Source organism: Taudactylus pleione, unplaced genomic scaffold, assembly GCF_031769625.1.
Source record: "Taudactylus pleione unplaced genomic scaffold, aTauple2 ptg000116l, whole genome shotgun sequence".
Classification (NCBI taxonomy): Eukaryota; Metazoa; Chordata; class Amphibia; order Anura; family Myobatrachidae; genus Taudactylus; species Taudactylus pleione.
The window spans coordinates 22,744,347-22,770,052 of record NW_028284518.1 but is presented as its reverse complement, the minus strand read 5'-3'; the positions used below and the strand labels follow the sequence as shown (position 1 = coordinate 22,770,052).

Genomic DNA, 25,706 nt, shown 5'->3' with positions numbered 1-25,706 from the left:
AGCGATCACTTTGTGTTTACAGATGCCCACCAGCCTTTCTTTAGCCGCCCACCAGCATACGTCATCTCCAGGAAGAATATTCAACCATCGGTACATCGGGTTACATCAGATCTGACCGCAGCGCTTGCGGTTGACTGTACCCTACCGCAAGCACTGCGAGCACTTCAGAGTATTTTTCAACCAGGTGACATGTACTATGACACTGCTTGTTAATTATGCACGCCCCAGAAACGGCGTGAAAACACCCTGGCACGCCTGCATCCGCAACTCCACTCACCTGTTACTACTGCCCTGCCCCTGTTACCACTCACAAATGGCCTCTCCTGTCACTCATTCCACTGGGCTGTCTTTGCAGGGCAAGCGAGCAAAATCCGATCGCTCGTACTAGTTTGCGCACGCGCACTGCAAACTACACACATAACCACATTAGCGAACATCGAATCAGGTCTGAATCAGGCCGTATGTGTTTAGCATTGTTGTATGTCCACCAATTTCTTAACAAATTTGAATAAAGGTTACATTTTAATTTTATAATCATTACAAATTAAGAGTGCTCCCAAGAAAAGAGTACTTTCTTTTTTCTCACTTTCTATTAACTCTATTACAGTTATTATATTGCAATTGACTCTGGCGGGCTTCTAATAACTTTGCAAATATTTGAAATAGAGATGTGCGGTTTGGTTCTCCAAAAATCCAAAGCCTCACTAATTTCGTAAATCCGGACAGATCCGAATCACAGTTCTAATCTCCTGAGGTGATCCAGATAAATCCGAATCGCAGTTCCGATCTTCAAGCGGTTCGAAATTCGGATTTTAAATCCGAATTACAGGTTTTGGATTGCAAAAATTACATGATTTAAAAAAAAAAAAATCCAGATCCAATACTAAAACAGGAAGATAAATCCAGATCAAAACAAAAACCCAAACACGGGTGTCAGCACAGATCTCTAATTTGCACACGATTACATATGACTAGAAAATTTGCATGAATCGTGACAGTTTAAAGAATCTGAGGCTTTTACATTTTCCACTCATGTATATGATCTGATTGTTCAGCAAATATATTGTAGAATAAATTTCTTTAGAAAATTAAAACAAAGGCTTTATAAAATCAATACAGAAGGTTTTGGCTACCGATTATTAAACAATGTTTACAGTCAGCATTACATAAATACAGCCAATAGCACCAGTGGCGTAAGTTCATGCCAGGCGCCCAGAGGCAAAATTGATGGTGGTGCCCCCCCGTGTGTCTCTAGCTCCAGCCATCCCCCAGTATCTTTCCAGTTAGCTCCCCTCGGTCTCTTCAGCCAGCCCCTGTTGTCACACCTGCCAGTCCCCCTTTCTTGGTTTATTCAGCCAGCACCCACTATCTCACCTGCCAGGGCCCCTCTCTCTGTCTCTCCAGACAGTCTGCACCGTCTCACCTGCCAGCGCCACTCTGCACCGTCTCACTCCAGCCAACCCCCACTGTCTCTCCAGTCAGCACCCCTAGTATCTATCCAGCTATTCCCCCTGCCTCTCCAGCCAGCAACCCAAGTGTCTATCCAGCCACCCCCTCTGTATATCCAATCAGCCGCCATTGCCAGCCCCCTCTGTCTCTCCAGGCAGCCCCCACTGACATCCCCCTCTTTCTCACCTGCCAGCCCCTTCTCTCTGTCTCTCCAGCCACCACTGTCTCTCCTGCCAGCTCCCCTCTCCCTGTTTCTCCAACCAGCCCCCAATGTGTCTCCAGCCAGTACCAATTGTGTCTCCAGCCAGCTCATATTGTCTCTCCAGCCAGCCCCATTGTGTCACCTGCCAGTCCCCCTCTGTCTGTGTCTCCAGCCAGCTCCATTGTGTCTCCATTCAGCCCCCACTGTTTTTGCAGCTAGCCCCCGCATCCCTCCAGCTCTACTTACCTCCTCCTGGGTCTTATGGCTGCGTCTTCTTGCTTCTCTACACACAGCAGATCCTCTGACTCCCGCAATGCATATCTGGAGGCATCGCCGGCGCTTGGTTCAATAAATTTTTTTTGTTTATTGCGACTCGGAATAATCAAAAAAAAATGTATTGCACTGCCACCAACCACCGCTACCTGGAGAGGAGACAGCGGCTCTACGAACGGACCCCACAAATAGATCCATCTATAACCGCTGGCAGCGGTTATAGATGGATTTATACGTGCGCTCCTGGTGCCCCCCTGACAGCTGGCACCCGGAGATCAGTGACTCCACTGCCTATGGGACTTCCACCACTGTATAGCACTGCTTGACTAAAACACTAAATGACAAACATAAAATGAAAGATGCTCAAATCAATTTGGCATTATTCTTCAGATGCATGAAAGGGAAGGGTCATACTAAACAAAAAAAACAGAAAGGGGAGTATCCCCTAGATGTCCCCCAGCACACAAAATTGTACCTGCAACAATACATGAAAACTATATGGTAATAGAGATATTTGTTGCATGCATTTATAAGTACATGGTAAGCTGCCAGGCAACTTCACGGCTTCTCTGATACTGGCAGTCCCTACTCTGCATGTTAACAGTACCCACACTAAAACACAAAATGATAAGTTTATGAAAAAGCAAGAAAATACTCATTTTGACAAGTATAATTACTTGACTTTTCATGTAAGACCCCTATTATTATCAGAGTTTTCATGTAGGACCTATAACTCTTTATTTTGTCTTATAGATAACTCTATAGTTGGTTGGATTTTGCTAAAGAATATCATATATCCTTCATAAATTATCAAAAAAAAGTTGATGCAGTCTAAATGAATAGTCCTGCTGATGTATGTAAATTTCTCCTTTTAGTGTGCATCAAAAATGTTGACCTACAGATTAAAAGCAACAACACAGAGCACCGCACTGATGAGATCACTACAAAACGTCTAATAGTGAGACGTGGACAGCAATTTAAAATTCGTCTGGACATAAATAACAGAAATTTTGAGTTGAACAGTGATAACATTAAATTTATTGTCGAGCCAGGTAAGTGGTTTTACCCCTGAAACATATACTGTACACAGTTACAATAATATAGTGCTAGCTCTGGGATAGTGGCAAGGTTTAAAGCGCTATTCCATATTCCAATACATTTTTATAATTTTACAAATCTGCATGGGACCTTCCTTATATATGATCTATGGACTAATAAAATAACTATTACTGAATATCCCAAAACACAGTTTGCTGTGACTCACCCAAATTCGGCCTCAAAGCTTGCAAACCCCTGGAAAATTTGCACTTATCTATATCTACCAGCGAATTGTTCCAATTCACTTATTCAGTCAGATTCCAACATTGGCTTGCACCCACTACTGCCTGTAAGTCATCTTACAATGTCTGTAGGAGGAGAAGGGGGTCGGGGGGGGGTTCACAAACTTAACGCATCTGTAGGCAGTGCTGCGCATGCGCTGTTTTACAGATGTAACAGCGCATGCGCAGCACTGTTTCCAGATGCATAAGGTAGTGTAGGCAGGGAAAAGTATCTATTTCCCGAAAAGCTGTCATCGTAAAAATGACAGCTTTTCGGAATAGATACTTATGGAGAGATGGAATGATGAATTCCACCTATAATTAGGTAGAACTCCATGGGAGTTCTAAACCTAATTATCTCTAGAGAATATTTAGGTTTAATGAATAGGCCCCTTTGTCACAATACGATGCGACTAAGATGCGCCACGAGACTGCACAAGACTGCACTGATTAATTTGATATGCAACATATAACTTACATCTGTGTACAACTTTTTTCTGGGACTTTTTGAGTCTCATGCGGAACCTTAAAGGGTATCTGCAATGGGGCCCAAGATTCTTCCCAATAACCATTGGATAATGGGGAAGGACCATGGTTTGAGGCAGTGAAAAGGTATAGCGGAGAAACATTTAGGAGCACCAACAAATGAAAGTACTTGCTATATATAAAAATATATACTGTAAACTATTCTTACTCTTTTTGTAAAAGTATACTGTACTGTATCTTAATGATTTATTGTAAATGTCTAATGGCTTTATTCATATCAAGTTGCATTAGGTACAGTTTGCCTTTTTTTAAACACATTTACCGTGTCCAGATTGTAATAGATTCCAAATTTGTGGTGTCTTATGAGTCACCACAAATTGCAGAAATTGTTTCTGCTATTTTTGCCTCCAAATGTAATATTTGGCTATTTGAAGAACCAGGAACCTGCCAGTGTTGTACAATGTGGCGACCGATTAATTATTATTAATTAATTCTGTATAGGGTTCGGTTATCCGGGAGGGTGGGCAAAGAAGTTGTCTTCTCCCCTTCTTGGAACTCTTGGGTTGTGAGTACCAGGGAAATAAATTCAATACTATAAATTGTTGTACACTTTAAAGAAAACAAAAAACACACATATATATATATATATATATATATATTCTCCATAGAGGATTCCAAAGGGGGGGGCAAGGTTTTCAAGGGGCTACATCTCAAAAGCTGCTGGAGGTACCATGCTGAAATTTGGCAAGGCTGGGTAGAACTTTCGCTGGGTGCTGCATGCCAAATTTCAGAACATAAACATAAAAAATTAGGATATGGGAGTAATCTAAATCTCCAACTGTCACATTTTTCTGACATTCTCAATTAGGAACACTTGTCTGCTGTAGTCTATTGGGGATTTTTGGGAAGGCAAAAGTCAGGGTAGGGGGCGAATTTAGACTTAGACTATTACCTCAAGAATGCACCATTGTACAGATAGGACTTTTCAACTTGTTGCGCAGCTGCACCAGGAGCCTCCAGCAGGGGGGTGTATGTGTCTTCACACGGATGTACTAAGATGGCCACCTTACTTTTTTTAATAACCCACTTTTCCACCAATTGATATCCCAACACGATACAAGCATACCGCATATGCTGTGTGAGTAGAAGGTATTCAGTCTGCAGGGGTCTCCAGATGGCTGGGTATGCTGCAGTGGGAGGAGAATGGTGCGGGCTATGGGTGGCGGCTCCCCGTTCCCTTCCTGGTGTGTGTAGGCACTATGGTGACTGTGAAATGCGCTCCTGGCTGCTGCCTCCGTTCCCAGAGAGGCACTATCTTCTGGGAGAGATAGAGGCAGGCCAGGAACCCAGTCACCTCTACAGGCCGGCCCCTGCTCCCAATCCCCACCCGCACAGGCCGGAATTTGTTTCGGTGCTCGCAGCACCCTGTCCCCCACCTGCCCCGCTGCTGCTGGAATCTGGCCGAGGGGGCCCCAATGTGGCCCAGGGCCACCATCAGGGGGTACAGCCCGCACTAATGTACCACGCTCAGTGGAGAGCCCGCAGTGTGCCCATGATACCGCCTGTGCAGTGCTACTTCTGCCTGTCACTACAAAGCAATTTGCAGTCAGGATCATTGTGATCGCATCCTGACCGCAAATTACTTTGTAGTGACAGGCAGCAGTAGCACTGCACAGTTGACCCATTGCGGGCTTCGCACGCCATGCTGCAGGCACGTAGGCTCACTTTGCTCACCACAAGAATATATTCCCCCTCTGTGCCCACTTGGATGGTAGGGAATGACAGCCTGCCTCCCTCCCCCTGGTGTGTGACAGCCTACCTCACTCCCCCCTGTGTGTGACAGCTCGTCTCCCTCCCCCCTGTGTGTGTGACAGCCCATCTCCCTCCCCGTTTGTGTGACAGCCCATCTCCCTCTCTCCTGTGTGTGTGACAGCCCATTTCCCTCCCTCCTGTGTGTGACAGCCCACCTACCTCCCCCCTGTGTGTGACAGCCCACCTCACTCCACCCTGTGTGTGACAGCCCGTCGACACCAGAGCTTGACTGCCGGCTTGTAAGAGTACAGCAATTCCAAAGCGATCGGGACCGGGGGAACAGCTGGAGGACATCAGAGAGGCAGCCAAGGTTGGCCAGCAGCAGCGGGTATCGGACAGTACAGCCAGGTGGGAGCAGATCGAGGATGGCAGCCCATTGCAGATGAGACATCCTGCTCTGGGGCATCTGCCTCGGAGCTGGTAATTATGGCTCCTCACTTCCCCTTGCTCTTCTACCTCAGTCATCCCACCCTCAAGCACCTGATGCTGTCTCCCAACGGTCTCCTCAGACCTCTGGTCTCTCAGTTCCGGCCACAGACCGGGATGTCCGGCGGCAAGACATCCCAACCCGTCCTTGCTCAGCAAGCTTCCACTTCCTTTGCCCAGCCGGCCCCGCTCCTTATCAGCAACTGGTGGCTGGGTCTTGTCCCCAGTTGCTAGCCGCGCCACTCCACCAGTAGCTGCCCCAGGGTGCTTATTTCCAGTTGACTTCCCCCTGCCCATTCTGCCTAACACCAACAGTAGGCTCTCCCTATACCCCTCGCAGGCTCCTATCTCCAGCAGACCCCCTTTCCTAGGCCTTACAAGATCAGCCGCCCTACCAGCAGCCAGCGTCATCCTCCTGTGTGTGACAGTCCATCTCCCTCCCCCCTCTTAGTGACAGCCTGTCTCCCTCCCTGTGTGTGGCAGCCCATCTCCCTCCTCCCTGTGTGTTTGACAGCCCATCTCACCCCCCCTGTGTGTGTGACAGCCCGTCTCACTCCCCCCTGTGTGTGTGGCAGCCTGTCTCCCTCCCCCTGTGTGTTTGACAGCCCGTCTCACTCCCCCCTGTGTGTGTGGCAGCCCGTCTCACTCCCTCCCTGTGTGTGGCAGCCCATCTCCCTCCTCCCTGTGTGTGTGGCAGCCCGTCTCACTCCCCACTGTGTGTGTGACAGCCCGTCTCACTCCCCCCTGTGTGTGTGGCAGCCCGTCTCCCTCCCCCCTGTGTGTGTGACAGCCCATTTCACTCCCCCCTGTGTGTGGTAGCCCGTCTCCCTCTCCCCTGTGTGTGACAGCCCACCTCCCTCCCCCTGTGTGTGACAGTCCGCCTCCCTCCCCTCTGTGTGTGACAGCCCACATCCCTCCCTTCCTCCTGTGTGTGATAGCCCACCTCCCTTCCTCCCGAGTTTGACAGCCCGCCTCCCATCCTCCTGTGTGTGACAGCCGGCCTCCCATCTTCCTGTGTGTGACAGCCCGCCTCCCTTCCTCCTGTGTGTGATAGCCCACCTCCCTTCCTCCTGTGTGTGACTGCCCGCCTCCCTCCCTCCCGTGTTTGACAGCCCGCCTCCCATCCTCCTGTGTGTGACAGCCCGCCTTCCTCCCTCCTGTGTGTGACAGCCTGCGTCCCTCCTTCCTGTGTGTGACATTGTGGAATTGTAGTGGATAATTTATGCACGCCCCTGCAACGGCATTGCAATGCACAGGCACGCCTGCATTCACACGACCTGTCCCACAAACGGCACTTCCGGTCAATCACTGTGCAATGGTTCTGTGTACGCTTTGCAATCGCAGTTCTCTTCGCTGTTGCTGATACGCGCACTGAGGTGCGCATACATGTGCAGCGCGACAACATCGGCAGAGTGCGTGCGTTCTCTCCTTTGCATTCCTTGCCGAATCAAGACCATTGGCTGAGAGGCGGGAGACTCATGTCTCTCAGCCAATGAGCACTCAGCACCAGGATTTCTATAGTGTAATCCTGCCGCTAAGCCATCATTCAAGTAGTATTGTCCATAGAGGACAGTACTAATGTCCATGGCTCTGCGTAACTTCATTTTTTTTTTTTTTTGCAAAGCCCGGGGATGCCTACATGGAATGAAGAGGACGTGATCCACGCATAGAAGGAGGTGAGTATGGATTTTTTTTTTCACAGTTACACTACCCTATGTATCACTACTGGAGAAGAGCATGAGATGGGACTCAGGGATACATAGGTAAATATGAGTGATAGTGAGTGTACATGTGTGTGGTGTGTGCATGTTTTAATAAACTTTTACTTTCAACGGTGTGTGTGTCTTGTGTTTATTTGCCTTTTTTTTTTCATTTTGCACATGATTTTATTTATTAGGCATAGATGCGTGCAGCTGTGTCTAGATTGTCAAAATAGAATAGAACTAAGCGTAAATTCTTTTTATGATACCAATATTATAAAAGTCAATTTAATTCTTCATATGAAAGGTCCATAGGCAACCTTCTAAAATGTATCCATAGAAGTCCTCTTCTTAGTGAAAACCTCCTTCCTTTGTTCCTCAAAAGAAGGAAGGAATAAACCAATCAGTAGATGTAAGTAAAACAGGATAAATGGTTAAATTTTTACTCACATCTAAGTTATAGTTGTCCATCTCCTTTCTATCTCCCTCTGGTCAGATGCATAAACCATCTCATTCAGAGTAGTGTGTGGATTGATACTTTCCTCAAAAACAATTATAAACAGGAATATCCCATAGTGTCATTCTGAATTATTTTATTACACATAGACACATACAGCAAAATGCCTGCATACCTTAAAGGGCTTTCAGATCAAGGCAGGATGAACACATGGTATAATAATAATGGTATTCCTATATTCCGGATTAGGAAACCTAATAAGTGATCCGTCACCATCTACGTCCAAGTCCCCAATAATGGCCCAGGTCTTCTGCAGTCACACTGACGCGTTTCAGCAATATGCCTTTCACAAAGTGTGATTCAAAAAGGGGATATTCCTAACTTAAATAGCTCAACTTTTGGCCCCACCTCTTTTGATAAACATCCTGAATGGCCTGCCATGTTGTCATTCACTAACCTGCTTCTAACCAGAGCTGAGGTTCCTGACAGCGGCATCCACGTGATCGCGTGCCGGAAGTGGCATGTGGTCTGACTCGCGTACACTTCTGGCTGGGGTAAGCTCCCTGACAGCGGCATCCTCGTGTGTAGCACAGAATTTATATATCTGTCATTTATATCTTTCATCTGTGTCTAGATACTTGAAGCATGGATTTTCCTGATCCATGCCTATGATAATGCGATGTGTTCTAGATTTATTTATAAACCTTATGTGTTATAAGAAGAAATTAAATAATTCACACCAATACAGATTCTAAAATAAATGACAATGCTTTTACTTTAAGACAGCTTAATCTTACATATATTTTGCCAATGCAGAGTTACAACAAAAACACTTAGGTTATATTATCAGCAGTAGGGAATACTTGTAAAATAAATTTGTGACACCCAGTGCATTATCAGTCAGCCAATTTCATACATACGTATGGCACGGCACCCGGCATCCTCGTTGTGTGCTCCCTTATGCTTCCTCTGAGTGCTCCCCGGCTGACCTCCCTCCCTGTCTCTGCTCAATACTTTATACTATCATTTGTCCATACCCCCAATACATTCAAAATGGTGAATATTAATTTAATTAATATTCATACGTGCTAGACCTTAATTGGTTATATGTCCTAATCATAATACTGACAATATAAATAGTTATCTTCAATTTTTGTTCCCATGTAGCCTTCAGCTGCTGCTTCTTGCAGACCAAGGCTGTCTAATTTAACTCTTTTTGTTTAGTAAATCTGAGACTTGCTGCCTCCTAATCTCTACACGCTAAATACTGACATTTTGAAGCTACAATTCTTACTGCTAGAACAAAATAGCTTACAACAATACTAACTTATACATGTCTCCGCAGTTAATCACACCTGCATAGAAATACACTAATCTCTATATACTTATTAATACATAATTTAATATACCTTTGGATAAAATATTAAACAAAATGACTAATGCAACAGAGACACATTTATTTACTTTAGAGATGGAAGGGAAGGCCTTAATCCTCTCTAGCCCTGAGAGTCTGACCATTTGACAAATGTGGCAAAGCTGCATCTCACACAACTATACTAATACCAAATATAATTTTAAAGATTCCTATACACTCTTAATTGCAATAAAAATAATAGTGTAATACATAAGCATGCATAAATTCGTGAATTGCTGAAGGCACGTGTACAATACACATATTCCTGTGTTATCACCTGCAAGCATCATGTGCTGATCCGAACGACAAATGTGTATTCCAATGAGCACCCAATTCTGTAAATTAGCATCTCCACCATTTTGTGAGTGACAGCAATCTCATTCTGTGAGAGTGCTGTATCTGCAGTTAACCACATGGTGTCATGGCATACCATTTCTGTATTACGCAAGGAACACGTCCATTAAGGCGTTAACCTTAATGATCGTAATTTCATTGCTTTTTGAAGTTTGAGTGGCAGAAATTCCATAGGTTTTGTGAAATTTCAGATCATGTCTAAGCAGCCTTAATGCGACATGTGAAACCGTAAGGTTTTTTTGTCTATGGAATATATATATATATATATATGTGTACGTACGAGGGTTGTTCAAAAAGTAATGCCTAAATGCTCATAACTCTGAAATAATACACAACATTTATTTGAAACTTAGTTTGTACTTTAATATGTCTGCTAACTATATATGTAGTTTTGTTTAGGTAGTCCAAGAAATACCATGGAATCCAAGATGAAACAAAGAGCCGTCATTGAATTTCTGGAAAAAGAAGGCTGCAGTGTTGCAGAAATCCACAGAAGACTGAAAAAAGTGTATGGTGAGCATACAATTGGCTATAGCAATGTCAGAAAGTGGATGAAGCGTTTTCAATTGGGAGAATCGTTCGTATGCGACAAACCTCGTGGTGGCAGACCATCAAATGCAGTGACAGTAGAGAACCAACACAAAGTCGATACCATGATTCAGAAAGACCATTGTGAGACCATCAGAGTTATCAGCGATGAACTGGAATGTAGCCATGGCACTATAGAAACATTAATCAATTATTTGGGATATTGTAAAGTGTAAGCTAAATGGGTTCCAAAGCAATTAACCATGTATCATAAGGCCCAGAGGGTGAAAGTGTGCAATGACCTTTTGACCAACTTTGAAGCCAACCCTGAGATGTTTTTGGAAAATGTCATTACAGGAGATGAGACCTGGGTATTCCTTTATGACCCAGAAACAAAGGCCCAATCAAAGCAATGGAAACACCCAAGTTCACCTAGGCCAAAAAAGTTTAAATCACAGCGATCCGTAAAAAGTCATGGCCACATTCTTCTAGGATTGCCGAGGTGTTATTCTCATCGATTACTTGGAACAAAACCAATCAATCAACAGTGATCGATACATTATTACACTTAAGAAGCTGAAAGAAGCCATCCGCAAAAAAAGGTCAACAATTTGACTGTCAAATGTCATCTTACACCACAACAATGTCAGACCTGACACTTCGATGGCAACATCTGCGGCCATTTCCAAAATGGGGTGGGCAATAATGCCACATCCACCATACAGTACTGATTTGGCCCCTTCTGACTTTCATCTATTTGGCCCTCTCAAATAGTGTCTCCGTGGTCAACATTTTGAAGACATGAAGGTTGTTAAAAACGCCATATGTTCCTGGGTCAAACACCAACCACTGGAATTTTTCCAAAGTGGATTCACAGCTTGGGTTGAGAGCTGGAGAAAATGTTTGAGGGCAGATGGTGAATTTTTTGAGTAGAGTCATTCTGTTACTAAGACTTCAAAGTATTTTACTGCAAATTTTCAAATCTGTATCTATAATAAAATTTGAGTTGTGAGCATTTAGGCATTACTTTTTGAACAACCTTCATATATATAATGCGACAAGAAATCACATATACCGGATAAAAGTCCAACACTCTTTATTACCAGCACAGGCAGGTTACAGCTTCATACACCAGACTTGCAATCCAGGTTATTAGGCAGTTCTCCAAACAGCATATGTTACAGCAGTAGTACCTGAGTATGTCTATTATTTATTCTTGATAGTAAAGAGTAACTTGAGAGGCCACAATGTAAAAGTACCAAATCTATTAGATGCAGGTTATAGTAACTGTGTTTGGCCAGTGTTATGTTCAGCAGTGTAGAGGAGTTACTTTTGAAGATTGCACAGCCAGAGCTGGATTAAGGCTTTGGGGCACTCGGGGCAATATTTGGGACACGGGGATCTGGTTATTATTGTGCGCATGCCTTCAACGTGCACACAAAAAGGCAATGCCACACATCAACACCCTCTTTTGCATCACATTGATGTTGTGCATAGTGCTTCCCTGCCACAAATATACATACCTATATAGTCACACACATGTACACATAGATATATATAGTCACTCACATATTGTATACACATATATACAACATTGGTATGTAAAGGGCATGTGGTGTACTTAAGTACTGTGTTATGGGTGGACATAGATGGGGTTGGCATATCATGTGCTTGCTCCAGTTTCCAGGGCTCCATGCTACACCTCTGCATCCAACAGCTCATTGGGAGAGGTGACCCAAAGAGGAAGGGGGGGGGGGGGCATTCCTGTTTCTTTTGTACAGGGCACAACATTTCCTAACAGCAGCCCTACATAGATACCTAAATTACTCATTACCTGGAGTTTACAACTCACACTTCTGTTTGGGCTCAATGACACAATTGTCTCCCAATATAAATATATTTGTATTATGCATTTATATTGGTGACAAATTTGTGTAATAAGTTATTTCCTTATATAGCAGCCAATTAGGTGCACAAGGGGAAGGGTATGGACACTTTTTGGCAGATGCCCATAAAGTTATCAGGCCTCCACCTAACCAGTACCTAAGCAAAAAGTTTTGTACTTTTGTTGTCTGAACCTCTCCACTGTTCTATTAAATTATTCTGGATTGTCCGTTCAACCTCATTTGTTAGTCTGTGACCCAAGCCCTCTGTCTTCATAAGCCATTTTATATCAGTGCCAGCTGCTTTTGACCTTTGGTTGTATACTGGTTTTTGCAATAGTTGCTTGCTTTGACCTAAGACCATATTCACAATTATCCTGTTTGTCAGCAACCAGCTAGTTTGACACAGCAAAGTCCACCAATGTATTGCACAGTTTCTCTGTAAAGGCTGGTTTGCTCAGTACAAAGTGCTATGGCAGTGTGGGCCCATAGCCTTTATCAATCCTTCTAAAGAGGACAAGTGGAAGTGTAGCCCTAGCAACCAATCAACTTCTAGATATTGTTTTATAGAATGTACTAAAGTAGCTAAATGATAGCTAGTCTCTGGTTGGTTGCTATAGGCAAAACCTCTAGTTGTCCTCTTTAGAAGGTCTGATAAATCTCCTCCTAAATGCCATACAAATCAATATTTAAAATAGTAGATAATCCAGTCTGTTTCTGAAAACATATGCATTTCAATTGCATCAAAACAAAGATAAAGGGGCCTATTCATCATACCTTAAAAATTGATGGAGGTAATTAGGTTTAGAACTCGCATGGAGTTCTACCTAATTACCGGAGGAATTCATCATTCCTCCTCTCCATCAGTATCCATTCCGAAAATCTGTCATTTTTACGATGGCAGCTTTTCAGAAATAGACACTTTTCCCTCTCTACTCCAAGTTATCGCAGCTGGAAACAGTGCTGCGCATGCGCTGTTACATTCGTAAACCCAGCGCATGCACAGCACTACCTACAGCGGCGGTAAGTTTGTGTGCCCCCCCCAACCCCCTCCACTCATTTCCGCCCGTCCCGCACTTACCTGCCACGCAGCAGCCTCCGGCTCTGTCTTGCTGGTCTGACACGTGGTCTGCCAGCACACCACAGTACTGTTTAGAAAAAAAAAAAGTTGTTTTTTTTCTAAACTTTATTGTGTTCTGCTGGGAGAACACAGTGTGCGAGCAACCACCGAAGCCAGAGGAGGGACCAGAGTGCTGGAGGGAGCTGCGGGGGACCTGTCCAGCTGACCGCAGTAAGTCTCACCTGCTATTTGCCACCTCACAGTGGTGGATCAAATTCGGGAAATACATCATTTTTGGAATTTGATGAATACCATAATTTTCATATCCCCATACTAATGTATGGGGAGTGTGGAAATTAACGCAGGGGGACTTAGCAAGGAGATATCAGTGTTATTTCCTCTGCTAAGTGTCATCATGAATACTAAAATAACATTTAAGGAAAATGTACTTAAAAACGTTATTTTAGTGTTGAGGAATAGGCACCAAAGTCCTTAAATTATATGCACATTTGTGATTTGTTTTATTAATTTTTAAAACAATTATCTTTTATTTTGTAATTTTATTAATTGGCTTATTACAAATTAAAATACATTATTTGCCATTTTTCCTACTTAGGCACTCCAAATCTAAGGAAATATAAAAAGAAGAAACTCTTTGGCTTGTCAGATGGGTGTATTAAGAATGACTGGACTGCATCTGTTTTAAGCAAAGACACCTCTTCTATGGAAATAAATATTGGACCTCCAGCAGATGCAGTCATTGGACTTCACACCCTGGACATTCAAATATCTGCTTGCAAATTAACCCAAACATATAACCTTGGGGAATTCATAATACTTTTTAATGCTTGGTGTCCAGGTATGTGCAAAATATGCTGTATAGAGTTGGACATATGTCTGTTTACACTTGTGTAAAAAATACCAAAAATACCACTGGAATAAAATTTGTTGCATTGTGTTAGTGTACAACTTATGTTCGTATTGTCAATTGAGTGTGTAGGTATATACTTGTGCCACTTTCACTTGGAGAATAAAACAATTGTGAACTAAAACAATTACAATACTAAACTAGGATTGGTGGCATTTTTTGAACGAATATCATTATTTTGTAAATGTTTCTATTCATTCAGTGTAATATAACATACTTAAAAATACAACTTTAAATAAATAAAAATAAATTCACTAAAACCTGAATAATTGGGGAAAAGCTGATTCACATACACAACTTTTGTCTAAGGGAAAACAAAAAGCGTCTGTCAATTATACAATATGCTATTGTACTGTGTACATGATAATGTTATTTGTGCAGTAAATATTTTAGTAAAACAAATTTGTTCCATTTTAGAGGATGCTACTTTTATGCAGAATGAAGAGGAGAGAAAAGAGTATGTCATGAATGAAAATGGTTTTGTTTTTGTGGACAATTCAAACCGCATCTCCAAACGTCCGTGGATCTATGGACAAGTAGGTTACACCATTGTAATGTGACTTAAAGCAAGAGAAAATGCCACAGCTTTCTTCATTACATTATACACAAAATATGTTCTGACCTAGTAAGAAAATAACATCAGTTAATGTTTCCCTTTAATCTTTCCATTCTACTAAAACTTTTTTTTTTAACAAATTCCTTTTCTATCTCATAACGTGAGACTTTTTTTAAAAAACACACCAATCCCACCAACAATTAATTTTATTATACACCCAACACTGCCAACACAACAGTATAACACACAACAACCCCTTCCTAAAACATCCAATTCATATCGTGATAACCTATTTTGTAACACACAGACCTGTTTTATCAGCACAAAAAATGCCTTACTGGACCAGTAGTGTGACAGGTTGATGTTAATAGGGTTTTCTACTCTTGGAAAATAAGAAGGATTTACCTTATTTACTACTTTACTGCCTAATGTGCCCCTAGATGCCTAGGAATTACTGCCTAATGTGCCCCTAGATGCCTAGGAATTACGGCCTAATGTGCCCCTAGATGCCTAGGAATTACTACCTAATGTGCCCCTAGATGCCTAGGAATTACTGCCTAATGTGCCCCTAGATGCCTAGGAATTACTGCCTAATGTGCCCCTAGATGCCTAGGCATTACTGCCTAATGTGCCCCTATATGCCTAGGAATTACTGCCTAATGTGCCCCTAGATGCCTAGGAATTACTGCCTAATGTGCCCCTAGATGCCTAGGAATTACTTCCTAATGTGCCCCTAAATGCCTAGGAATTACTGCCTAATGTGCCCCTAGATGGCTAGGAATTACTGCCTAATGTGCCCCTAGATGCCTAGGAATTACTGCCTAATGTGCCCCTAGATGCCTAGGCATTACTGCCTAATGTGCCCCTATATGCCTAGGAATTACTGCCTAATGTGCCCCTAGATGCCTAGGAATTACTGCCTAATGTGCCCCTAGATGCCTAGGAATTACTTCCTAATGTGCCCCTAAATGCCTAGGAATTACTGCCTAATGTGCCCCTAGATGGCTAGGAATTACTGCCTAATGTGTCCCTAAAAGCCTAGGCATTAATGCCTAATGTGCCACCTAGATGCCTAGGAATTACTGTCTAATGAGCTCCTAGATGCCTAGGCAGTACTGCTTAATGTGCCCCTAGATGCCTAGCAATACTGCCTAATGTGCCCCTAGATGGTGTTTCAGGGTATTACATGCAGCCATATTGTTCAGAGCTTTGCCTGTTCTATAATAAAGACCATCGTAGTTATAAAGGAAACCAACTTTAAATGGCGGCAGAGGGTTGTGTGAGTGGGAAGACTCTTTCTCAACTAGACAATGTATTACAGCAGAAGTTCTCAAACTCGGTCCTCAAGGCACCCTAACAGTCAAGGTTTTAATGATAGCCATGCTTGAGCACAGGTGACTTAATTAGTACCTTAGTTAATTGGTGCTCAACTAGGGATATCCATAAAACCTAGACTATTAGGGTGCCTTGAGGACTGAGTCTGGCAACCTCTGTATTACAGAATGTGCAGTACATGTGTGGTCAAATAGACATTGATTTGTATGTATTTTGGCATCATTGCCAAGCCTTATCATTAGAGCTAATATATATATTTTTTTGTTTATTTCCTCTCAAAAGTTTGATGAAGATATAGTAAACATTTGCCTAAAAATACTGGACAAAAGTCTGGAGAGCAATAAAAATGCACTAGAGGACTATTCTAGGAGACATGATCCAGTGTATGTCAGCAGAGTGCTAAGTGCCATGGTGAGTTACTCTTACTGTGAGGACTAATACAGTACTGTACATGTACATGTGGAGACATTTTCTTTTTCATGTAAACAATATTTATATTGTGGGTTTCAATAGTTCAGTGTACTATTCCCCTACGTTTTCTTACCAAAATATGCTATGGAACAAATGTTGTTGCCATATTGTTAAATTTGTTACATTTTACATTTCATTTAGCACTTTTAAAGTGCAAATCCATTATTCTGCTAAAAATAAAATGTATTTGTCCATTATATTCGTTAGAACTGCTCATAACCCACAACTCTAGACAGCAGTCATAAAGAAAATATTTCAGAAGAAATTATTCATCACATTAGATCTTAATATTGAAACTTTAATGGTGGAATGGCGAGTTTTATGAAGTTGACAACCTTTCACATTTTTCTTTACTTCCTATAGATCAACGGCAATGATGACAATGGTGTAATGATAGGCAGATGGTTAGAACCATATGGTGATGGAACAAGTCCTACAAAGTGGAATGGAAGTAACTCTATTTTGCGTCAGTGGTTTTCAAGTGGGTTCCTGCCCGTAAAATATGGACAGTGCTGGGTCTTTGCATCAGTCTTATGTACAGGTATTATACATTGTAAAAATAAATTCATTCATTTGATCATATGCAAGATCCCTTAAAATCAGATATTGTTTGTGGCTGTAGTCACTTCAGAATGAAACTTGTTTGCTTTCTCTCCGGGAAGATTGTTGATTTCACATTCATAAGAGGTCATTTAGGAAAATGGATGCAAAGTTCAGCTCTTTCTTCCTACTGTGCATCTACTTTTACATAGCCATATACTGAAGGACCAGCACCACACTTCTGCCCGCCAATGTCTGAGTGTGGCATGTTATGTCTACATCCTTAATGTCGACGTGACCTGAATATCTACATTCAGAATGCTGACATGGATGTTATGTCAACATGTGACTTGTCAACATGTACAATATCAGTATTTTGCATGTCAACACTCAGCATGTCAACATAGCGGTTTTGTACTATTTAAGTCATCACCCTAACCGCAGCCTAAACCTACATCTAATACTAACCCTAAACCAAAATCTATCTCTAACATGTACTGTCAACATTATGACTGTCAACACTCACAATGTCAACATAATGACCATGTTGACATTGTGAATGTCACATGTTCACTCTTGACATTTTGCCCATGTTGGCATTCTGAATGTCTACATAATGACTACATGCTGTACCCAGATGTCCATGCTTATTAAATCATATTGGAACAGATCTACAGAACACTGCATTTATATTCTTGATGAAAGTAAAGTGACTAAATGCTACACAAGATAATGTGGTTGGACCTGTGTGATTCTAATTTGTGCAGGTTATGCAATACAATGGTTATTGGCACTAGCTCAAATGCATTGATGGACATGCTGTGCATCTAGTCACTGGCATCACTAGGGGGGGTGCGTGCCATACCGGGTGACACCATACGAGGGGGTTACACCAAATAGTAGAGCTGAGCAGCCACAATGAGAGAGAGAGGCAGGGGAGAGGCTGTGGGCTGCCCCCAGCAAACTGCCGGAGTGCTGGGTAAGTCGGCACACATAAGGGGGCATGGCTTTGTGGAGCGAGGCCAAGCCCCAGCGCGCAAGGAGAGTACACACTGGCCTACCAGCCGCACCAGGTATCAGGAAAGTAAGTGACGCCACTGCATCTAGATTTTAGCTGGGATACATATCATTCATTACCCTACTATTTATATTACAAATACAATCAAACATAATTAACACCTAATAGTCTATTTTGCTGAACCTAGGACTAGATTGCTAGAAAGTTAATTTTATCTTGCAGAGAGATGATAAACTAGAAAATCGAACTAAAACATTGTCATTTCATGTTCCCATGGAAAAGAGTAGTCGAATGGTAGGAGACATAGATGATGGGCATGTGAAGAGTCCATGCTTAGAGAACAACCCAAGACCCATCATCAATTGGTAATCTGCCTTAGATCAGGTATTAGAGCAGTTTCACAGTTAATGAACTTCAGCTGATTGCAGGATGGATGCTAACAATAATTTCCAGTCTAGCTTTATAGCAGATTTATAGGGATGTAGTTTGGAAGCCGACGGTCTAAATGCCGATCGCCGGCTTCCAGACTTTCTAATCCCGGCGTGGTACTAATAACAGGTGTCGAAAACAGGCGTCGAAAACTCAGATGCTGGAAGACCGATGCCCGGCATACCGAACGAAGGTAAGCTGCGCGGGGAGGGGGGGGGGGTACATTAAGGGCTCCCGGGGCGACTTAGGGTTAGGCACCCCCGGGGGGAGGTTAGGGTTAGGCACCCCCCGGGGGACTTAGGTTTAGGCGGCGGGAAGGGGGGTTAGGTTTAGGCACTTAGTGGGGGGATTAGGGTTAGGCACTTGGGAGGGAGGCTAGGGTTAGGCACCCCTAAGGGAGGGTTAGGGGGTAGAATTAGGTTAGCAATACTTACCTTAGGGATGATCGGGATTTTCACCCTTGCCGGGCTGCCGCTGTTGGGATTTGAAGCACCAGCCATGCGTCCAATAGTAATACCTACTACACCCGATTTATACTGTCTACAGTCATCTGATACAGGCTTTAATGGGAATTTTAGAAATGTTTTCTATCTGGAGGGGGAATCTATAGAGGTTTACTACCAGAAGATCATGGCATTTATATTATAAGAGAACAGATTAGCTGGATGGGTAACATGCAGTGACGGACATAGAATACAGTTTAGCCACAAAGCGGAAAACAGTAGCAAAAACATGATGAATTATATTCACAGTCCTGAATTTACAGTCTAATTAGTTCTGGTTTTATTATTTAGCAGACAGATATTTCATTACCCACACATCTGACAACACATATATATATATATATATATATATATATATATATATATATATATACACAGTCAGGTCCATAAATATTGGGACATTGACAGAATTTTCATATTTTGGCCTCTGTTCACCACCACAATGGCTTTGAAATGAAACAAACAAGATTTGCTTTAACTGCAGACTTTCAGATTTAATTTGAGGGTAATTACATCCAAATCAGGTGAACGGTGTAGGGATTACAACGGTTTCTATATGTGCCTCCCACTTTTTAAGGGGCCAAAAGTAATGGGACAAACTAAACAATCCTAAATCTAACTTTCGCTTTTTAATACTTTGTTGCAAATCCTTTGCAGGCACTTACAGCCTGAAGTCTGGAATGCATAGACATCACCAGACGCTGGGTTTCATCCCTGGTGAAGCTCTGCCAGGCCTCTACTGCAAATTTCTTCAGTTCCTGCTTGTTCTTGGGGCATTTTCCCTTCAGTTTTCTCTTCATCAAGTGAAATGCATGCTCAATCGGATTCAGGTAAGGGGATTGACTTGGCCATTGCAGAACATTCCACTTTTTAGCCTTAAAAAACTCTTTGGTTGCTTTTGCAGTATGCTTCGGGTCATTGTCCATCTGCACTGTGAAGTGCCGTCCAATGAGTTCTGAAGCATTTGACTGAATATGAGCATATAATATTGCCCAAAACACTTCAGAATTCATTCTGCTGCTTTTGTCAGCAGTCACATCATCAATAAATACAAGGGAACCAGTTCCATTGGCAGCCATACATGCCCACGCCATGACACTACCACCACCATGCTTCACTGATGAGGTGGTATGTTTTGGATCATGAGCAGTTCCTTTCCTTCTCCATACTCTTCTCTTCCCATCACTCTGGTACAAGTTGATCTTTGTCTCATCTGTCCATAGGATGTTGTTCCAGAACTGTAATGGCTTTTTTAGATGTTGTTTGGCAAACTCTAATCTGGTCTTCCTGTTTTTCTGGCTCACCAATGGTTTACATCTTGTGGTGAACCCTCTATATTCACTCTTGTGAAGTCTTCTCTTGATTGTTGACTTTGACACATATACACATACCTCCTGGAGAGTGTTCTTGATTTGGCCAACTGTTGTGAAGGAGTTTTTCTTCACCAGGGACAGTTGTTTTCCGTGGTCTTCCGGGTCTTTTGGTGTTGCTGAGCTCTCCGGCGCGTTCTTTCTTTTTAAGAATGTTCCAAACAGCTGATTTGGCCACACCTAATGTTTTTGCTATCTCTCTGATGGGTTTGTTTTGATTTTTCAGCCTAATGATGGCTTGCTTCACTGATAGTGACAGCTCTTTGGATCTCATATTGAGAGTCGACAGCAACTGATTCCAAATGCAAGTGTCACACCTAGAATCAACTCCAGACCTTTTACCTGCTTAATTGATAATGAAATAATGAGGGAATCGCCCACACCTGTCCATGAAATAGCTTTTGAGTTGATAGTCCCATTATTTTTGGTCCCTTAAAAAGTGGGAGGCACATATAGAAACTGTTGTAATTCCTACACCGTTCACCTGATTTGGATGTAATTACCCTCAAATTAAATCTGAAAGTCTGCAGTTAAAGCACATCTTGTTTGTTTTATTTCAAAGCCATTGTGGTGGTGAATAGAGGCCAAAATATGAAAATTCTGTCAATGTCCCAATATTTATGGACCTGACTGTATATATAAAAAATTAAAACTTTAAACAAGCACACAATTATGCTCCAGGGAATTATCACATGGTCTCAGATTTCTATAATATCCCTTTCAATTAGTTGCCATTAGAGTGTACCAGGGTGATGAGGATGCCTTGTGCTTCTCATATTATCACCATTTTATTTCCGGAGGCACTTGACTAACCAAAAAGACAAGTGCTATTAAGCAAATATGGTTGGCGATACAAGTATATTTCTAAAGAGTAAAAAGATTCATATTTTGCCATCTTCCAAGAGTACCTTCAGGACTTTGAGATATTGATATTAGTCGGTAGTACTAGCGTCATAATTAAAGTAATGTGGATGATGTCATTCTAACATCATTATTACCATCCTAACTTTTTATTTTTAGTCTTATAAATGTCTGAATTTCCTGTTTTATTTGGATACAAGGTGAAAGGTATTTGAAATATGTTATTACTGTGTACAGTGATTATAAAAACTATTCTGCTTTGGTATTTTCACATTTTATTTTCTTAATTTAGTAGCTTAAAATGTATATACTGTATTAGGGAATTCTGATGATCAAAACCAAAATGTAAATTAAAAAAGTAACTGTAAATCTGTTGCATAAGTGATTACAAATAAAAGAAAACTAAAACGCAGTAATTGATTACAGAATTTGTTTTGATCTGGTGCTAATTCTAGACTTTTTGGAACTTTCAGAGTTTTGAAAGAAATATTTTTTAGTGCTAATTCTATTTTATATTTATAGTGAGAGAAAAAGCGTTGTCTGTATCAGACATACAGGGATAAATGTAATAGTGTCCGAGTTTGGAAAATGTACAAGTCTAGAGCTTTACTCACACATTTTTAGGACTCGCATGTCCTAAACTTGCATGTTTCTCACACCCCCGTAACTCACAATGGCAAAACAGGCATCCAGATGTTTTGCCATTGTGAGCATACAACCTGCTCAGTGTAATAAAGTGCATGTGTTTAATTCACACACTATTACTGTTTGAAAACTTGCAAGTCGCATTAAAAGGTCCGAGTTTTCATAGGAGAATACTCGCACAGACTTGCATAATATAATAGCCTCAAACTCACAAGTTCACAGGCTATTACATTTGACGACCTTTGAATGTGTGAGAAAGTCCACAAATAAAACTCGGACCCTATTACATTTTACCCACAGTATTCAAATGCTAGTTCTTCTTGTCATTTTTTGTCACTCACCTATAATTTGTATTATAAAAGCACTGGACACTCTTTCACCCTTGTATGCAGGTGGTTGTAACTACAGCATTGTGATAGAATCTTAGGGCTATTTCACACACAACGGATTTGTCTGTCCGGCAAAAAACAGACTTTTTTTTTCCATTGTTTAATTTCAGTGGAAGTTACGAATATATTAGGACTTTCACAATGCATGAACACAGCACGGTCGCCGTGTTACAGCTGTGATAACCATGGGCATCAAGAGCCGTGCCAGGCCCGATGGAGGGGGCGAGGGCTATTCGCTGGAGGCATGACCAAACCCATCGTAAGATAAAAAATGGAAAAAAAATTGTGCTGGGGTGGGGGCGCTTCTGAGCCTCCCAGCTGGTGCAAAGCCAGGGGGACGCGGTCAGTGTGATCGCTCCCCCCCTCAGGCATAGGAGACTGCTGAAGCTGCTGCTCAGCAGCCAGGAGGAGTCACCCACTGCAGCCCAGCACACAGCAGCATGTGCTGGGCTGCTGCGAGGTAGGAGGAAGGTGGGGGTGCCGGACCCCTCTAGCAAGCCCAGGCCAGGGTAATTAGTACCCACTCCCCTCCCTCTTGGCGCTTCTGGTGTTAACCACTGACTAGGATGGCTGCCGTCCAAGGTCTTCAGTCTGACAGATTGAAAAGAGATTCAAACACAAGGCAGTAACATTACACACGGCACAAAACTGTTGCTTGTGAAAGGGACTGATCCACAAGAAAAACCTGATGGGTTTTTTTATGTCTGGACAAAACCGTTGTGTTTGAAACTAGCCTTAGGTTGGTTACTGTATTTTCTCCAGTTGCCAAGGTGTAAAACAGAAATGAGATAATAGTGTAATCTGTTTTAGCAGATACATAGAAATTTGTAAGTATCTCATATACACGCATCTATTTGAAATTTAATTTGCACATCGGACAATCATTTAAGTCCCCAATATCTGTTTTTAATTGTGATGATGGTTCAGGAACTCGTATTTCATTAGTTATAGTAGAGATTCCTCCCAAAAATATAGACTATTTAGCTTAGTGGTTCTCGACCTCAACCCTCAAGTATCTCCAACAGGTCATGTAGTTAAGATTTTTGTCTTTAATTACTCACCTGTGTATATTTAGAGAAATCCACAAAACATAACCTGTTGTTGATACTTGAGGACTGGAGTTGAGAACTTCTGGTTTAGTCTAATGGATTGTGGGAGATTAAAAAGGCCTAAGGCAATATATAGTCTAAAAATACCTGATAACAAAAACATGGGGTGATAGGATATATAACTTATATGATCTAAAGTACCTAGTTCCAGTTAAGAATTCCAGCAATAGGAAAAAAATAGATGTAGATGAAATATGTCATAAAACAGTGCAAGCATTTATTTGGACATATGCAGTAAAAACAATAAATCACAAGTTGAATTATTTATGGTAAAACTAAGGAATTTATTAAGAAACTTGGATAGAATATTTGCTTTTCATAAGCTTCAAAAATACTATGCATTTCAGGGACCTCCTGTCCTTTACTTCAGGAAAATGTACAGTCAGGTCCATAAATATTGGGGACATTGACAGAATTTTCATATTTTGGCCTCTATTTACCACCACAATGGCTTTGAAATGAAACAAACAAGATGTGCTTTAACTGCAGACTTTCATATTTAAGTTGAGGGTAATTACATCCAAATCAGGTGAACGGTGTAGGAATTACAACAGTTTCTATATGTGCCTCCCACTTTTTAAGGGACCAAAAATAATGGGACTATCAACTCAAAAGCTATTTCATGGACAGGTGTGGGCTATTCCCTCATTATTTCATTATCAATTAAGCAGGTAAAAGGTCTGGAGTTGATTCTAGGTGTGACACTTGCATTTGGAATCAGTTGCTGTCGACTCTCAATATGAGATCCAAAGAGCTGTCACTATCAGTGAATCAAGCCATCATTAGGCTGAAAAATCAAAACAAACCCATCAGAAAGATAGCAAAAACATTAGGTGTGGCCAAATCAACTGTTTGGAACATTCTTAAAAAGAAAGAACGCACCGGAGAGCTCAGCAACACCAAAAGACCCGGAAGACCACGGAAAACAACTGTCCCTGGTGAAGAAAAACTCCTTCACAACAGTTGGCCAAATCAAGAACACTCTCCAGGAGGTAGATGTATATGTGTCAAAGTCAACAAATTATGAGAAGACTTCACAAGAGTGAATATAGAGGGTTCACCACAAGATGTAAAGCATTGGTGAGCCACAAAAACAGGAAGACCAGATTAGAGTTTGCCAAACAACATCTAAAAAAGCCATTACAGTTCTGGAACAACATCCTATTGACAGATGAGACAAAGATCAACTTGTACCAGAGTGAAGGGAAGAGAAGAGAAGGAAAGGAACTGCTCATGATCCAAAACATACCACCTCATCAGTGAAGCATGGTGGTGGTAGTGTCATGGCGTGGGCATGTATGGCTGCCAATGGAACTGGTTCCCTTGTATTTATTGATGATGTGACTGCTGACAAAAGCAGCAGAATGAATTCTGAAGTGTTTTGGGCAATATTATATGCTCATATTCAGTCAAATGCTTCAGAACTCATTGGACAGCGCTTCACAGTGCAGATGGACAATGACCCGAAGCATACTGCAAAAGCAACCAAAGAGTTTTTTAAGGCTAAAAAGTGGAATGTTATGCAATGGCCAAGTCAATCCCCTGACCTGAATCCGATTGAGCATGCATTTCACTTGAAGACAAAACTGAAGGGAAAATGCCCCAAGAACAAGCAGGAACTGAAGAAATTTGCAGTAGAGGCCTGGCAGAGCATCACCAGGGATGAAACCCAGCGTCTGGTGATGTCTATGCATTTCAGACTTCAGGCTGTAATTGCCTGCAAAGGATTTGCAACAAAGTATTAAAAAGTGAAAGTTAGATTTAGGTTTGTTTAGTTTGTCCCATTTCTTTTGGCCCCTTAAAAAGTGGGAGGCACATATAGAAACCGTTGTAATTCCTACACCGTTCACCTGATTTGGATGTAATTACCCTCAAATTAAATCTGAAAGTCTGCAGTTAAAGCACATCTTGTTTGTTTAATTTCAAAGCCATTGTGGTGGTGAATAGAGGACAAAATATGAAAATTCTGTCAATGTCCCAATATTTATGGACCTGACTGTAAATAATTATCCTTTTGCTTAGGTACACCTAAAAAAATATAATGCAATCAGTTGGCTTTAGATGGCAACTCATTAATCTGTTATAAATTAGTGTTTACATTGATTTCAGTATACATATACCTGTTGTCTGTCAGGTGCGCCACATATGTTTAGTTAATTTAAAAAAAAATGCTTTACAGTTATTTTATT

General features: G+C 41.8%; 1 protein-coding gene across 1 annotated transcript in view; it reads left to right on the top strand.

The window, feature by feature from the left end:
• LOC148524825 (protein-glutamine gamma-glutamyltransferase 5-like) overlaps window positions 1-25,706 on the top strand; it is a 94,778-nt gene that overhangs the window by 16,341 nt on the left and 52,731 nt on the right. Inside the window, exons 2-6 of the mRNA XM_088471806.1 lie at window positions 2,800-2,976; window positions 13,980-14,222; window positions 14,709-14,827; window positions 16,465-16,593; window positions 17,017-17,194. Coding sequence (XP_088327932.1) covers window positions 2,800-2,976; window positions 13,980-14,222; window positions 14,709-14,827; window positions 16,465-16,593; window positions 17,017-17,194 — 846 coding nt within the window. The remainder of the gene's footprint in view (window positions 1-2,799; window positions 2,977-13,979; window positions 14,223-14,708; window positions 14,828-16,464; window positions 16,594-17,016; window positions 17,195-25,706) is intronic.